This window comes from Halichoeres trimaculatus, unplaced genomic scaffold, assembly GCF_033239565.1.
Source record: "Halichoeres trimaculatus isolate MK-OKI-2021-1 unplaced genomic scaffold, fHalTri1.1 fHalTri1_scaffold_18, whole genome shotgun sequence".
Classification (NCBI taxonomy): Eukaryota; Metazoa; Chordata; class Actinopteri; order Labriformes; family Labridae; genus Halichoeres; species Halichoeres trimaculatus.
Window position 1 is genome coordinate 16726442 of NW_027437196.1, and position 15025 is coordinate 16741466.

The 15025-nt window shown below is 43.7% G+C and overlaps 2 protein-coding genes across 4 annotated transcripts in view; one reads left to right on the forward strand and one right to left on the reverse strand.

Moving 5' to 3' along the window:
• Nucleotides 1-1333: 1333 nt before the first annotated feature.
• Nucleotides 1334-14008, reverse strand: skida1 (SKI/DACH domain containing 1). The gene is made up of 2 exons (XM_074692966.1): nucleotides 13919-14008; nucleotides 1334-4560 (listed from the first exon to the last, which is right to left on the reverse strand). Exon 2 carries the CDS (start codon nucleotides 4180-4182, stop codon nucleotides 1702-1704), a length of 2481 nt encoding a protein of 826 aa, XP_074549067.1. The 5' UTR covers nucleotides 4183-4560; nucleotides 13919-14008; the 3' UTR covers nucleotides 1334-1701.
• Nucleotides 14009-14085: 77 nt separating this feature from the next.
• The window catches only part of mllt10 (MLLT10 histone lysine methyltransferase DOT1L cofactor), a 53727-nt gene continuing 52787 nt past the window's right edge, over nucleotides 14086-15025 (forward strand). For all 3 annotated transcript variants that reach the window (XM_074693496.1, XM_074693497.1, XM_074693499.1), the window contains exon 1: nucleotides 14086-14510. In XM_074693496.1, the coding sequence (XP_074549597.1) occupies nucleotides 14348-14510 (163 nt within the window). In that variant the 5' untranslated portion in view covers nucleotides 14086-14347. The remainder of the gene's footprint in view (nucleotides 14511-15025) is intronic.

The following is a 15025-nucleotide window of genomic DNA, read 5'->3' on the forward strand; positions in this document are numbered from 1 at the left end:
GATCTGGCTCGCCATAAGCTGGGCCTCTCTTTGTGGCAGACAGAAAAAGCCTGCCAATTAGCAGAGCTCTTCCTGCACTGCCATTAAAAACATCTACGCGTTTGCTTTACATATCTTAATGTAGGTGCAACTTCAACCTCGCTATTGAACTCGCTTTTACCCTAAGCAGGGCACCGGTTCTACATTCATGGGCGGCCATATTCGTAGGGTTAAGGTAAAAACGCAAAGAAATTATACTGAATAATTTTGAAACTTAAGGCTGATCCAATTTGAGTGTTTCGACGGTAACTAGGTCAAACAGGGCGTCAATTTAAGCTGAACTGGGTCTGAAGGAAGTACATGACAACATTGGCTTCATGCATTTATAAAACATGTCATGGCTAAGCGACCAACAGTAGGATGCATCCTTACTTCTCAAATAGCTCATAATTTAATGTAACCCAGCCCCTTGCATCCAAATAAAGCCAAAAGTCCCTTATTTTGCTGTTTTGCCACCTATTTCCCTCAGACATCATTTCACAAGCAAGCCAGAAAAGCCTAAAGCTGTAACATGACCCCCAACAGTATCAAAGTGCAATGCATTTAAGCCATAACTTGTGCTTTGTCGCATTGTTTCTGGGGAGGTGCTATGGAGGGTGTTTAAACGCTGATTTGGGGCGAGTTTACCCCACTTTGTCTCATAAATCCCATCCCTATCCTCTCTTTGGCACCTTCTATCTCTGTGTTCCAGCTACGATTTTATGCATTTCCTTCAGTGGCAGAATTTTTCTAAACAGGAGACATGGCCAAGTGGACCAGGAGGGACCTAAATCTGGTCTGTCATGTGGAGCTTACGTGCTATGATTCCTGTTCCCTTTGATTGTCTGTACATAAGGCCTGTGTTGTGTCTGGGCATGCGTCTGTGCGCAGCCACACGTTTGCAAACCAGGAAATAGTCCGCAGAGATAGAAACATGACAGAAACCCATATCACAAGAACTCTAGGAAAAAACCCAACAACCAGCAGGAAAAAATCCTGTCAAATCCAGTAAAGGCTTAACTGTGAGCACGTATAGAAAGACATTATTAAACCCATTATTTAAGAATTCTCTGAAATTAGTCACACATGGGCCATTGTGGCCAGCTGGTCAGCATGACAGTCATGAAAAAAACTGCTTTGATATAGAAAATATACCGAGTGGCACAGAATGGGAAACCCTGATTTCTTTTTTATTTAGAAAAAAAAAATCACTCTCGCTTTCCACTAGGTGAGAGTTGCCTCTTTTTTCTGTTCTTTTTCTACAAAAAGAAATTCTGTTTTCTCCTCTGTCCTTCCTCTTCCAGACAAAGCACCGACTTATGAAACCCTAGCACCATACAATCCAACAGGTCGAGCAAAAAAAAAAAAAAATTAAAGAAGAAACAGTCAGGAAAAGTCAAGTAAACACAACAATGAAAACATTACATATTGCTTAGGGTTGACAGCTTTAAAAAACACGTTTCAAGCGTAAATCCACGCGCGGTGTCTCACAGTCCTGTGGGAGTATCATGAGGCTCCTTAGAAGATGAAAACTTCAAAATAAACCCATTCACAGACAAAGGGGGAAATTAATCTCAACCATCTATTAAGTTGTGAGCATTTTCAATGAGCTCACGTTAAGACTCCGGCTGCGTTAAAGGCTGGAGATGAACACGTCTGGGGCTTTTGTTTTTCTGCTTTAGCTCAGTATTTCCGAGTTCTTTGAGCGGGTGGGGGAGGGAGTATCTGGCCGCCTTGCTGCCACCTCCACACCGGGTGGGACGGAGGGGGAGGCCCGGGGCCCCTCAGCGAGTTCAGGGAGTAAGCAGGACACAAATCCCCGTCGATGCCAACAACCAGCGACGGCGGGGATGGGAAATTTGCCATTAGGCTGAAAGGCGTTTTTGCAGTCGGCGATACTGCTGCGGAGCTCGCGCTGTAGCGTTGTTTACGTCTGCTCGGTAAATCCTCCGTGGATGGTTCCTCTAGACGTAATGAAGGGGAGGAAGAAGAAGAGGTGGTGGATGAGGAAGAGGAAAAAGAGCAAGAGGCAGTTTTACTAACTCGGGGCACGTTTTGTTTGGTATGCGTCCTGGAAACTCGGACTTTCTTTTTCTCCAGCACCGGAGCCCTGCAGTTTTTACCCATGTGCTCCCCCTCCTCGGCCCAAGTGTAGTCCTGAGTGCTCCTGCATTCCTGAGGGCCACAGGGGGACTTGGGGACCAGACCAGGACTCTTCTCTGTCAAATAGTCCACTTGTTTGATGGCTTCACTGGGACACTGGCTGCTTTCCGTCTTATCTCCTTTGCATTTGACTGAAACGGCCTGGCTCTGGTATTCATATTCATCATAGTTCTCCTCCACTTTAACTTTCACACTATGGAGGTTAAAGGGAGGCGTCCAGGTTGTCCTGCCGCTCTCGGAGAGGGGGAATGCGGTCACAGAAGTTTCCTCTGACTCAATTTTGATCTTTTTCAGCGGAGTTGGTAGTTTGAGGCTGGTAGCTTTTGCTTCTCTTTTCTCCACAGAACTGGGAGGCTTGGCGTCTTTGTCTTGATCCCACTGTGGGCTCAGTTCTGTGGGGCACTTTGTGGAAAGACCTGCTGTTCTCCGCGAGGGTTGAAAGGCCTTAGTCTGACTAGGACCCAGTGAACAGTGGGTCAACTTGTCCACAGGGTCAGCCTCGAACTGTTTGTCCCTTCTGGACTCGTTGAAAAAGCCCTCAGCAACAAGAGGGGAGTTAAATTTTGGTGGATGTATAGGTCCGAAGTCCTTCCTAGATTCATTGCATATAAATTCACATTTCTGACGTTTCTCCTGTCTGCTGTCAGCTGTCTGTGAGAGGGGAATGTGGCCCAGAGTCCTGTGTTGTTTGTCATTTTGTTGCTGCTGGTTGTTGTAGTGAAACGTGGGCTCCAAAACCAAAGGTGCTTTACTAGTGGTGGTTTTGGCGATAGAACTGACCCGTGCCCGCCTGAACCGGATGCTCTGTACCGAAACCTGGCTGGAAACTGAACTAGAGTCAGACTGCGAGGAGCTCTCCTCCTCGTCTGAAGTGACCTCTGAACTCTCTGACTGCGTGTCATCGTCATCCTCGCCCTCCTCGGAGCTCCCGGAGTTGCTGCTGGTGGAGAAACCGGACCCAAAGTCTGAGTCTGGGTACGCACGGTCCGAGTACGCGGTGCTGGATTCACTGTCACTGCTGTAACTCTCGGGAAAACCGGGCTCGTGGTGGTGGTGATGATGATGGTGGTGGTGGTGATGATGTTGAGGTCCTGGGTCGAGATAAAAATCCGTGTTCAAGTGGAAAGCGCCAAACGAAGCAGCGTGTCCGCTGGAGGATTTGGGTTGCTGTACGAGTAACACCGGTGGAACGTGGTGGTGCGCGTGTCTGCTTCTACTCCACGAGTGCTTCGTGCTGTCCCTACCGCCGCCCCCCTCGCGCCTCCTCTTCCTTTTGTGAAGTAGGTCGCCGGCTGAGCGCGAGAGCCTGGACTGAGCAGCTATGGCGGACTGAAGCACAACCGGCTGCCGGCTTACAGCGCTCCGGAAAAATGAGTGCCTTTGGCTCAAAGTAACGCGGTTCCCTGTGATTTTTGTTGTTTCATAGTTTTTAAAGTGTTTGTGACTGGTCTTGGTCACAGAACGGTATTCCCGTCCGTGGGTTTTGTGATAAAATTGAGGTAGTTTGGAGTCGGTAAGGCAAGGAGTCAGCTCCCCCCGCCTGCCTGTTTTGTTATGGAGTGTGAGAGTCTCCGGGACGCCGTGCAAACTAAACCAAACTTTTTCCTTCCACAGCTCACCGTCCGCGTGGACTCGCCCCGGGGACTCATCCTCATCCCCGGGGGAACACGTCGCTTTCGCTTTCCTTTTGTTGGACTTCAACACTCGTTCCGTCTTGCAGGAGAAATACAGAGCCTCCACATCCTCGCGCGATATCAGAGTGCATTTAGCGGCGTGGAAAGCTATAGAGTTTATTGCTTTGAGCTTCCGCAGCTCCTCCAGGTCACAGTGGTGCTTTTTCACCTTCAGGTGGTCCATGCGTTTGTGCACTGTGGTCCGGGGGATGTTCTTGAGCAGGTCAGTGAAGACCTGAGACAAAGCAAACATTTGCTTGCCTTGGATGAGCAGGTATCCCAGCCTCACTCCCTGCATTTCCTCAAAACCACACTCCAGGTCTCCCATGTTTTATGTATCCGCTCCAATGTATTAATCCATGTAGTTCCTCTCAGTATGTTATGGATTTACCAGTAAATGGCATGGGGTCGCGAGCTCAAGGCATCCTGCTCATACCTTTAATTCATCCACGCTGATGCTGCGTCATGAAAATGTAAACTTTGACATGCGGAGTTAAATGGAGCTGCCGGTGTCTGATTTGCTGAATGAGCCAACAGCATCCACACGTCGCCTCTTGCCCGGGTCCAGCATGGTGGAGGAATGCAATGGATGCGTCCACCAAAGCCAGGGCTGCTGCTGCTGCTGCTGCTGCTGCTGCTACCTGCCTCTGCCGGCTCCACTCCCCTCTGGACGGCAGCAGGACGAGGGGTAGGTGTACACTACTGCCTGAGCCAGAGGGATAAAAAAGCGAGAAGAGAGAGAGGGAGAGAGAGGGAGGGAGATGGAGTTGTGAGGGTGGAGGGGAGGGAGAAACGAGAGAGAGAGAGTCCGAGACAGAGAGAAGCAGAATAAGAGCTAAAATGCAGCTGCTATGCTGGCTGCTGGTTGAGCCACAAATAAAATGACAGGGAGGGAGGTGCGCCGGTCGAGAGTCACCTTCATCAATTAATGCCCTCGGAGTCAACGCCCATTGGACAACAGTGACAGGTGATGCAATAAAAATGGATATTCCATCTCCACCCCCTCCAACACCCCAGCATTGTGTTAATCTACACTTGTCCCCCTAACTGGGCTCTTTGTAAATAATACAGCCATGCAAAGTTCATATTTAAAGCTTGAAATTCACCTCAGCTTAGACGGGCTGCGCGTAAAACCAGACTGTAGCCATAGCCTGCAAACTGGCACGATAACACAGTAATGTTTTGGGATTTCCTTTCGTAGACCCTCATGAAGATACCGGGTCAGAATATACATACATCGTAAAGCCTACCCCTAAAATGACTCCTCAGTCCGACGCATTTGGAGGTTTAGACGTGTGTGAACGCAGCTCAGCTCAAACAAAGACATTCGCTTCTCCTGCTCTTGCAGAGCTGCGTTTCCACGTTTAGTTTGCTGCTCTGACTTGAGCTTAACTCATCTGCTTGTCGTTGGCTTTTCAAAGGTTTTTCTCCATATGACTTAGTTCTTGGATAATCACATAGACTGACCTACTTATCCTTCAATATCTGCTCAGTCTATGTGGGACTTTTCAGCCGGCCATACCGGAGGCATTTCAATTTCTTCTTTTTTACGCCTATTTCCCCTAATTGCAGTGTGTGTGTGTGTGTGTGTGTGTGTGTGTGTGTGTGTGTGTGTGTGTGTGTGTGTGTGTGTGTGTGTGTGTGTGTGTGTGTGTGTGCTATAAATCTGAATGAGCTGTAAGCAACTTGTAGCGTTGTTAACGTATTGTGTTTTTACGCATTTTACGCTAGAGTATGAAATTTAAAAAATGTGCACAGTCATACAAGAAAAGGTTTTTCTTTGTAAATTTTGTGGAGTCATGCCAAAACGGTTAAGCCCCCGTTATTAAATTCTAGTCTGCATTTCAGTCTGCGTGGAAGAACAACGTGAGCAGTCATTGGACAGGGTGAAAGCGCCGAGTAAGGGTTGCTTTTCCCACTGGATTTTTTCCAGACAATGAAAAGCTGTAGCGGCTTCAGTTATTCAGTGAAGATGTACGTTTAAAACGTTTAAACAAAATGCGATATAGGCAAAAAAAATTCTACACTTTATTAGAACATTTACCGTTTTGACTAAGTGAAAAAGGAGTATTATAAGCGTAAATATCCACAAGTAGCTTGTTTGATTTTGTGATCAGGAGCTTTCATACATGGGGGAAAACATGCCTTTTAGCGGTGCTGTTCAACTTAAACCCTCCATATTTGTACATTGAGAATTATGTGAAGTAAACATTAGTACGTTCTATCTTAGGGCATGCGCAAAATGTCGACCCCCATCAATACACACTGCTGTGACTTTTTCCCGTGCACCTGGCTATTGTGTTCCACCCCTCAGCCATATTCCCTCAATCCTCTTTTGGTTTTGTTTTGACTTTGTCTCTAACACACCTCAACCTCTTGGGGCCCGTCCCTCGCGGACAGCAGCGTGTGCGTGGGGGCCAAACTCAAGACCGTGCACTCTCATCTCCACATTGTTAAGCCTATTTGCTTATTCAATGAGCTTTCACTGTACGCTGAAAGGCAACAATGTTACCTCGGTGCTGCAGCAAACTGCAGGATATGCACAGGGGCGTTGTTGTTATAGCTCAACGAATGTGACAGGATCACGTCCATAGAAATCTACACAGATTACGTTTGTAAAAGCATGATTACAACGTTGTGCAGCATATGAGCATATAGCAGACTACCTGTAGCTGTATCAGACGCGCTCGGTAAATGCAGAGGATTAGGGTCAAAGTATTGCACCCTCATACATAAGCCTTTGCAAAAAAAAAAAAAAAAAATATATATATATATATATATATTGTCGTGGAGCAAATTTCCTCTTTTACAGTTGACTAAAGACCTTTGAGTCTACTTTTACAACACGTAGCCTATTTGAAAACCCTAGTTTTATGGCGTAAAACACATCGTAGTATCAGTGTAGATGCTTCTACTGCAAAACTATCTCATATTATTTTGTACTATTTTATAACCGCAGAATGTAGGCTATAAGGTCGATCAGTTGATGTTTGTCGTACACCCAGAGTTTTGTTGCATCGAGTGCACCTCTGTATTAGCTACAATATGTGTTATGTTCCTACAGGCTTCCCGATCACTTCACAGTCAATCAGTTAACTCCTCATCAATTCCCATTCAGCCAAGCCTGTCCTGACCTGCATTCTTATCGCTCTTAATACAACGAATGACCTGCTCGCTCTGGCTGCAGGGGAGAGAAAAAGCCTCGCTGTTCACGTGCTGATTCTGTATGACAGCATTAATACATGGGGCACGCGGAGTTTCACGGATGCAGTAGAGTGAAGTGAAAGGAGGGGCAGCTTGTGGAGGTCCGGATTCCCCTGGGGAATAACTCAGATCCCAGAGCCCCGGTGCAACGTGCCCGGCCCGGGAATCTGCAGGAAGGAAGAGACAAACAAGGCTTGTTTCATCTCAAACCCTGACCGTCGCATCTCTCTTACTTTGTCCGATAATAGGGCGCTTATCCCTTCCCTGAATCACACAAACTATGGTCAAGGGGTGTGACCTGAACGTACACAGTTCAAATCTATCGCCCTCATTTCTGATATCCGTTATAACGAAAAACATTCAACATTGACGTTTAACAACACACATTTATTTCACAGGACGAATATTTTCTATTCAAAGTGTAGTTCATAACTATTATTCAGTAACCGTGTTCTCCTAATATAAACCCCAACCCCCACGCACTGTTAATCTGTGCACACACACACATGCAGCTGTATCTAAACGGGAACAGCAAGTCTGTTCATGAAAACTCTTGAAAAAATGTAAAAATTGCAAAATCGCAAACGGTCAATCAATAATGTAAAAACAAATTAATAAAAGTTTCCTTGAATAAAATTACTGGAGTGTGACTATTATGAAGTATTAAGAATACTGAAAGGAAATACTTGTAGGTCTGTCAGGTCCCCGTTACGAGAATCTGTGACCGCACCTGATTTTTCTATGTAGGCTATGCGTAAATATATAGGCCATATTTTTTGTTTTGTTTTTTGCAGTGTCAACAAATTATTTTCTGAATAGTGAGTATTAATCCCACACCTATCAACCAGTGAAATAAACTGACCTCTATGTGGAGACTTGAGAATTTTTAGTGGAGAACAAAGATTTGTGATGCACTAGATAGGCTACCACAGGGCACTTCTTCCCCCCTCTCCTGCGCCTGGATGTCAGAGGGGAGGAGACGAGACCGAGTGGCCGAGAAAGAGACCTCATGCACGGGGGAGGTTTGTAGCAGCAGCCCGGTGCGTGTGGAGCTCCAAAGGGGGAATACATTCACATCACCCAGTGCAAGCTCTATGCTAGTGAGGGCCATTCCTGTTTAGACTTGATGAAGTCAGATGGAGCTTTATAATCAAGAATCTTCCACGTACGACAATCCAAGGGAAATGAGGAAAACAGACTAAGAAGTGAAACGGAGTTACACGAAATTTTGAGTTTTTGGTGTACAGTCCTTAGCCTTCAGTGTAGAATGTTAAAAAATAAAATAAAAATAGACACAACAACAGAACTGTCCTGGTTAAAAAAATAATTTGTAAAACAATTTTAACAACTTTTTAAAAATAATATCCGATAGGCCATGATAAAACATTGGTGTAGTTACTAAAACATGTGATAACAAATGAAAAAGCATGTATGCAATAAATTGCTTTAATAAAAAATAGTATAGCCTACTTATCAATTTTTGTTACGAGGGTAGCATTTTTTTTGCCTCATAGTGACCCTTCACTGCTGTTTATCCTCCTTTTTATTTCTTACTACTTCTCTGTGGTGAAGTGGGCAGATATACGGATTACGGTAAGGTCAGCCTGCACACACACAATCACACACACGCGCGCGACCAGTGTGCTAACTTACATTTTAACAGGACTCAAATTGTCTGAAAACCCTGAAGCAGAGCGGAACTCCTTCGGGGTCGTGTATGGAGAGAAATAAAAGTGGCTACTTTGAATCTAACGTGTTAATGTCAACATATTCAGTCATAAACAATCTTCCAAATTCTCAAATTTGCTTGACTTGTGAAACCAAACTTATCGCCCGTGCAGCCCCAGGTCGTTGCTCTGCAGAGTTTTATGGAGACACTCGGTCAAGGAGGCGCAGGCACTTGTAGGCGCATGGACTTTTTTTATGACACAAACCCACTGCCCCATGCCAAAACAATGAATTCCTCTCCACCCCCACCACTCCGGGAGAATGTGATTTTACATGCAATCCGAGCCTGAAGTGTGTGCGGACAGTGGTGGGGGGAGGGGCACTCTTCACCTTTCACCCTGTCGTGTTGGGACTGTTTGTATTTTTTTTCCTGGGCCTCTTTTTCTGAGCTACTCGCCGACCAGAAAAGAGCACGAGGAGACAAATGCGCGTGAATGCAACCTCATCATGACGGAAGCCGGGTGGGTCATTCTTGGTTTAGAAATGTCTCTTACTCAGATTTTGAGTTATCACCCTCACAATTCACTGAACATGATAATCTATGAACAAAGATCACGTGTCTGAACGTGGTGCAGCTAAAACAGGCAAGATGGGTCGCTGAGTTATAACATTACAAGATCTCACTTCTTGCATCTCACTCCACATATTGAAAGAAATCCATTCAAGAATGCCATGCTGTTTGCTCACATGTTTTTAACACAATACTTTGAAGACTCATATCATTTGACACATGTTATGTATACAGTCTGTCACAAGCATTACAGTCATGTTAACAGAAGTTTTATTTACCTTAAACTGCCATAAACTATAGGAAACACGTGCAGAATTAGTCCCAGTATGCCCATACAATAGAGATAAAAAATACTATGTCTATTACAAGGCTTTAAATTGCAGCTTAAATTAGCATTCTGCTCCTTTAAATTTTATGATGCATTCACTGGGGTAGCTCCCGGTGAACAATCATTACTTATCAGACTGACTGCAGTGGTGGAAATGTATGTATACTGATGCCTTAGTTCCCATTTTGCCATTTAGCATATACTTTTTTTGTTCCTAAAAAATATTGTGATTATCAAGTAGGAAAATGCTAACCGACTAAAATGTGTACCCACTTTACCTTCTACATGAAACGTGACAAAGACAATTACTCCTTAGTAAACAGTAACAGGGCATATATCATGTGCCTAGGAACACAGTTGCTTCAACATAAAAGTCCTTTGCTTAGCTGTCAGCAGTCATTTGTGGAAGTCTATGAGCTCAGTCTGTGAAAACATGCCTCACCGACTGCAAGATTTCTGAGGAGTTGTCCTGCAACACACACACACACACACACACACACACACACACACACACACACACACACACACACACACACACACACACACACACTTTCATAGGCAAATTTGAGGTTTAAGAATGGTTGAGTTTCAAGAAACAGGAATTTCACATTTACCAAACGCTCTATACTACATAAAACTTAAACAGCGAATCCAAGAACTACCCCCTGAGAAAGCGTTCAAATTTAGACAAAATAAAATATGATAACAATAATGGCCAGTATTTGGCTATTTTGCATTCAATGCCTCAGCATATTATGATCTCAGTTTCCTTCTGCGTGTGTGTTTGTGTGTTGGGGGATTGCTTCCCCGAGTCTTTTTTCCTGTGTGTTTTCATCACTTCTTCTGCAGACACCACATCAACATCTCTCAGCCTGTTCAAACATACCCTGAACTAACAGCCAGGAGCCCTCTGACTTTTATATTTCAGCCAAGTCACCTGCATATGATAACTAAATGACAACAAAGAGAAGCAGAGCTATGAATACGCATACAACAAAACTTTTCTCATCACTTTCAAGTTCTGACTTTTTATACATTTTATACAGTTCTCAGTTTTCAAGAAGCACAGTGAAACTTAGAACACTAAATAAACATGAATAATTATGGAGGATGTGTAAATCTTTAATTTCACCAAATTGTCACTTCACTCAATTCACTGAGAGGTAAATAATCTACCAAGAGAGCAGAAATAAGGCTTTTACCGGTGAAATTGTGTAATGGGAGAACTGCATATTTCAAAAGTGGGCCAACCATCATTTCTTTTCATTTCAGATGTTTTACAGGCAAAAATTAGCAGTCAAGACAGAGAAACTTTCCCTCTTAAAAAGACTCCAGATTGGATACTTTTGTAGCTGATTTCCTTATCCAAAAACATACTTTATAAATCCCCACTTTTAACACCACAGCTCCAACATACAGCCTCCAAAGGCACTAGTGTGCCATAATGATAGAATACCTTAAATTATATGAAAGCTCTGAGTGCTATATGTACTTTGAGGTCACAGAGGTGGTTGAAGAAAGACAGAGCTGCTGTAATTTGCTGTCTCACAGAAAGCTCCTCTCTAACAGCCCAAAGAACATTATACATGATTCGCGCAGACTTTGACTTGATCAAGTGCAAGTTGTAAAAAATCATTTGCCATTTTCAGTGTTTCAGTAGCTATATGGGCCCCTCCGCAGCCGCTGCCCCCTCCTTCGCCTCCCTTTGTTCCCTCCAGCTCTAATAGGTTTTCCCCTGCCACACACAATTCACTTTTTTTTCCTCCTTTTCCCCAGATCCCCATCCCTCCCTCTCCCCCTTTTAGTGCAGTGCCCAGTGTCGACTGGAGCATTTGAGCAATTTGAAATTAAAGCAAACAATGGGCAGGCACTCCCAGGGACCTCTCGCTCACCATATTACACGGAGGACGCTCGTGTGCTCTTGCGCATTATTGGCAAGTCATTACGTTTCTCTGGAAACCAAGAGCAGGAGCTCGCTCAGAGGAATCGGTGATGCAAGCAGCAGCTGAGTGCTTGGAATAGCATGTGTGAGTGTGTGTGTTTGTGTATTTGTGTGAGTGTGTGTTCTGGAGCATCCTTGGCAACAGCATGGGGCTCTGTCAAAACAAAACTGTACATTGACAGGTCTGAATAAGCCTGAAGGAAGAATCTCAATCTGATGTTATACTTCTGAAAATCACCTATCCTTATAGCCTCCTTTAAATAAGTTCTTAGTGCTTTTCTTTTACTTTATCTGAAATACAACTTATAATTCCATAATTTATACAAAAAACTGTATCATATCAAAATTATTGAGGACAATAATTTGTGAACAACTGGAAAATACTGAACCTCATTTTAAAGCATCTTTACAGTCCAACGTTGCATCAGTAGTTGCTCTCTATATTGTTGTTGCTGATCCTGTTTTTGTTTGTAATTAAAAATGTGCCAAAATTCATGGTTTCTTTTTTCTGTATAATTCAAGGAAATAAACATATTGAACAATCTATATTATTTTGGTGAATAGGATGCATAATGAAAGCCAAAAGTGTTTTAAAAATACTGTGAAATACAAGCACAAAAAATACTTGGTGCATCAAGAAATGCATCAGGTAGAATGTGTTCAGCCTATGTAAAAAATGTTGAATGAAATAAAGATTAAAAAAGACTCCATTCAGAAATCAGACCACTTGCTTATCAAAGCTAGCGTTGTTACATCTTAGGGTTTATGCAACTACGTGTGCAAATATAAAGCACTTATTTCCTATCTAAAACCAGACCTATTCTGCTCTGCTATGATTTCTCTCTGGTAAACATTATCACCATTCTAACATTGTATTACAATTATTAAGAAGGAATAAAAAAAAAGATAAATTTAGTCAAGGTAAAAAAAAAAAATCCACTAACCATCAGTCCAACCCCATGGATTATTTGTTTAAAACCAACGGACCTAGACACAAAACAGCCAACTGAGTGATTCCCAAAACAAAAAAAATCTGTGAATCTCTAAAACAACATGTTTAAAATAATATACAATAAATACTGTGGTTTTTTTTTTTGTTGACTCAGTCATATATAATGGCTCTATATAAATTTTAAGGCTATCAAGGTGAGTTTTAATTTTGCCCTCCTTTTTAAAAAAGGTTCTGTGAGAACTATCCAGAAAAGGTGGTGTTTCTCTGGGATACCGGAATACTTCATGTTTGTTTAAAAAGCAAATGAATGGAAGGAAGCTCACCTTTTTACCGGATTTAGTGTGATAAGGTATTTGATAGCGCTATTGTTCGACATATGACAACAAGGAAACTTTGTAAACTCAGTTTATAGTGTAGTTTAGTGTAGGGAAAATAAGCAGTGTTTCTTTTTAGTATTACCCACAGTCTGGGCACCAGGATATGTCCGCAAGGTGTAACATTAGACCCTCTCGTTGTGGTGCTTATGAACAAACTGTAGGCTTAGCAAGCACAGCAAACATCACCTTGCTTTTCATTGAGGTTGTAATGTACATTTTCACAAACAGCTTAACCACTGTATTAGCCAGGGGGCAATATCCAGTTTAGAAAAATTAAGCCTATGCGGAAGTGCTAGAAGTTGCTGTTCATCGAGAAGCTGCTTGAGGCTGGCTGCAGACGACCAGAGGTCACGTACACACCCCACCAAAAAAACATACTTTAATGGCATTAAAAAGCATATTTGAAGCCTGGTTCAAAAAACAGCTTGGGTCTGAAATGCTGATTTCACTATCACCACACACTGTAAGGTGGGTGAATTTTTTCAAACTCAGCAGTTTAGAAATTGTTGGGATCATCTGACTGTCTAATCAGAGAAACAGCTCAGGAAACAGAAAGGAAGCTCAAAGCCTGCGTCATATCCAATATGGCTGCCTCTGTGGATTGGCTTAATTTAATGGTATCGGTTCTATCCTTATTTTTCTTTTTGAAAGTTCAGCCCCATTTCAACACAATAAATCTGATAAAAAATGTTTCCAACAGAGAAAAGGACAGATCCTACTCATTGTTAAACTGTCCCTGCCTACAAGGTGTTGTCATAGGGACTTGGGTGTAAATAGACTGGTGGGGTCATTCACAGATACTGGGAAATAGTGCTTTGGGACAGCACAATTTGGTACTGATAGCCTTGTTTTTACTTGTGGATTATAAACAGGCAATTATATAAAAGTGAGGCTATTTTATCTCGTATAAAGTCCTTGCAAGGCCTCCAAGTTGGCTGTGCTCTGGGCAAACTCAAACCACTTATTTAGTGGACAGACAAGAGTCAGTGAAAACTGATTTGAAAACTGCATACATTTCTTACTTATGATCGACGACATCAGTGGGGTTTGTGAGAAACAGCTACATCCATGCCAACCAGTGCAGCAGTGGTGACAGAGTAGTGAAGTGGACCCTCTTTAGAGCCATGTGGAGCCAAAATGGAGCGTTTCTATCTAACTCCATTTGTCTTTTCCTTCCTTCCTGTTTGGGTTACGCACAGATACGCGCCTTACGTCATTACGCATTTCCTGTTCTCTGCGACGTCCCCCTCTTCTGCTCACCACCGCGCCGTGAGGTAGATGTTTTGGTGATAAAAATACGGTGTCAAAAGGGGACGTTAACACGTTTAAAACATGACATTTCGACCGAGTGGGACCTAAGGCGTTGTCGAGGAGGAAACAGGGCGGTCTATAGCGAAGGTTTCCGTTTATTTTTTGTGTGAATTTCCTTCGCATGTCCGCTTTCTTCGTAGATGGTCTCCGGCGAGCGTTGTCTAGCGGCAGACGACGAGTTCTCGACGAGTAATATGAAGGAGATGATCGGAGGGTGCTGTGTTTGCTCTGACGAGAGAGGGTGGGCAGAAAACCCGCTGGTTTACTGCGACGGACACGGCTGCAATGTCGCCGTGCATCAAGGTAAGCAATGCTGTTGACTCTGAGTTAGCAGTTAGCCTACAGGCTAGTCAGCGTTGTCTTGTTACAAGGTTATGGTGCGTTTCGTATGCTGCCTCCTCCTCCTCCGGCTGCCCTCAGCAAGGCCAGGCTGGGGTCAGGCTCCACTCATGCAGCAGGGCAATCCACTGCTCTGCTTTTGGCAGCTAGTTTAACCGGTTTAATCTGCTTGGGATCTGTGTTGGCAGCTGTGTGTGACCACGTTTGGTAGTAGGAGTTGTGACACGTCTTTCCCTGTCAGACGCTGTCATGTGGGAGGTAGTGAAAGAGGTTACTCATGTCTCATCAAAAAGTCTCTTCAAGGGCCACTGAAACTTAGATTACAGGTTAAATGCAATGAGAAGTGGAATGGAGAAATTGTGAGGATTTTTCCCTTTATGGAGATTTTGGAGATGCAACATTTGGTACGGCATATTATGCACCAAAACAATGACTGCCAACCTTACGAGCTTTAGGTTTGAAGAAGAAACGTCAGGAAT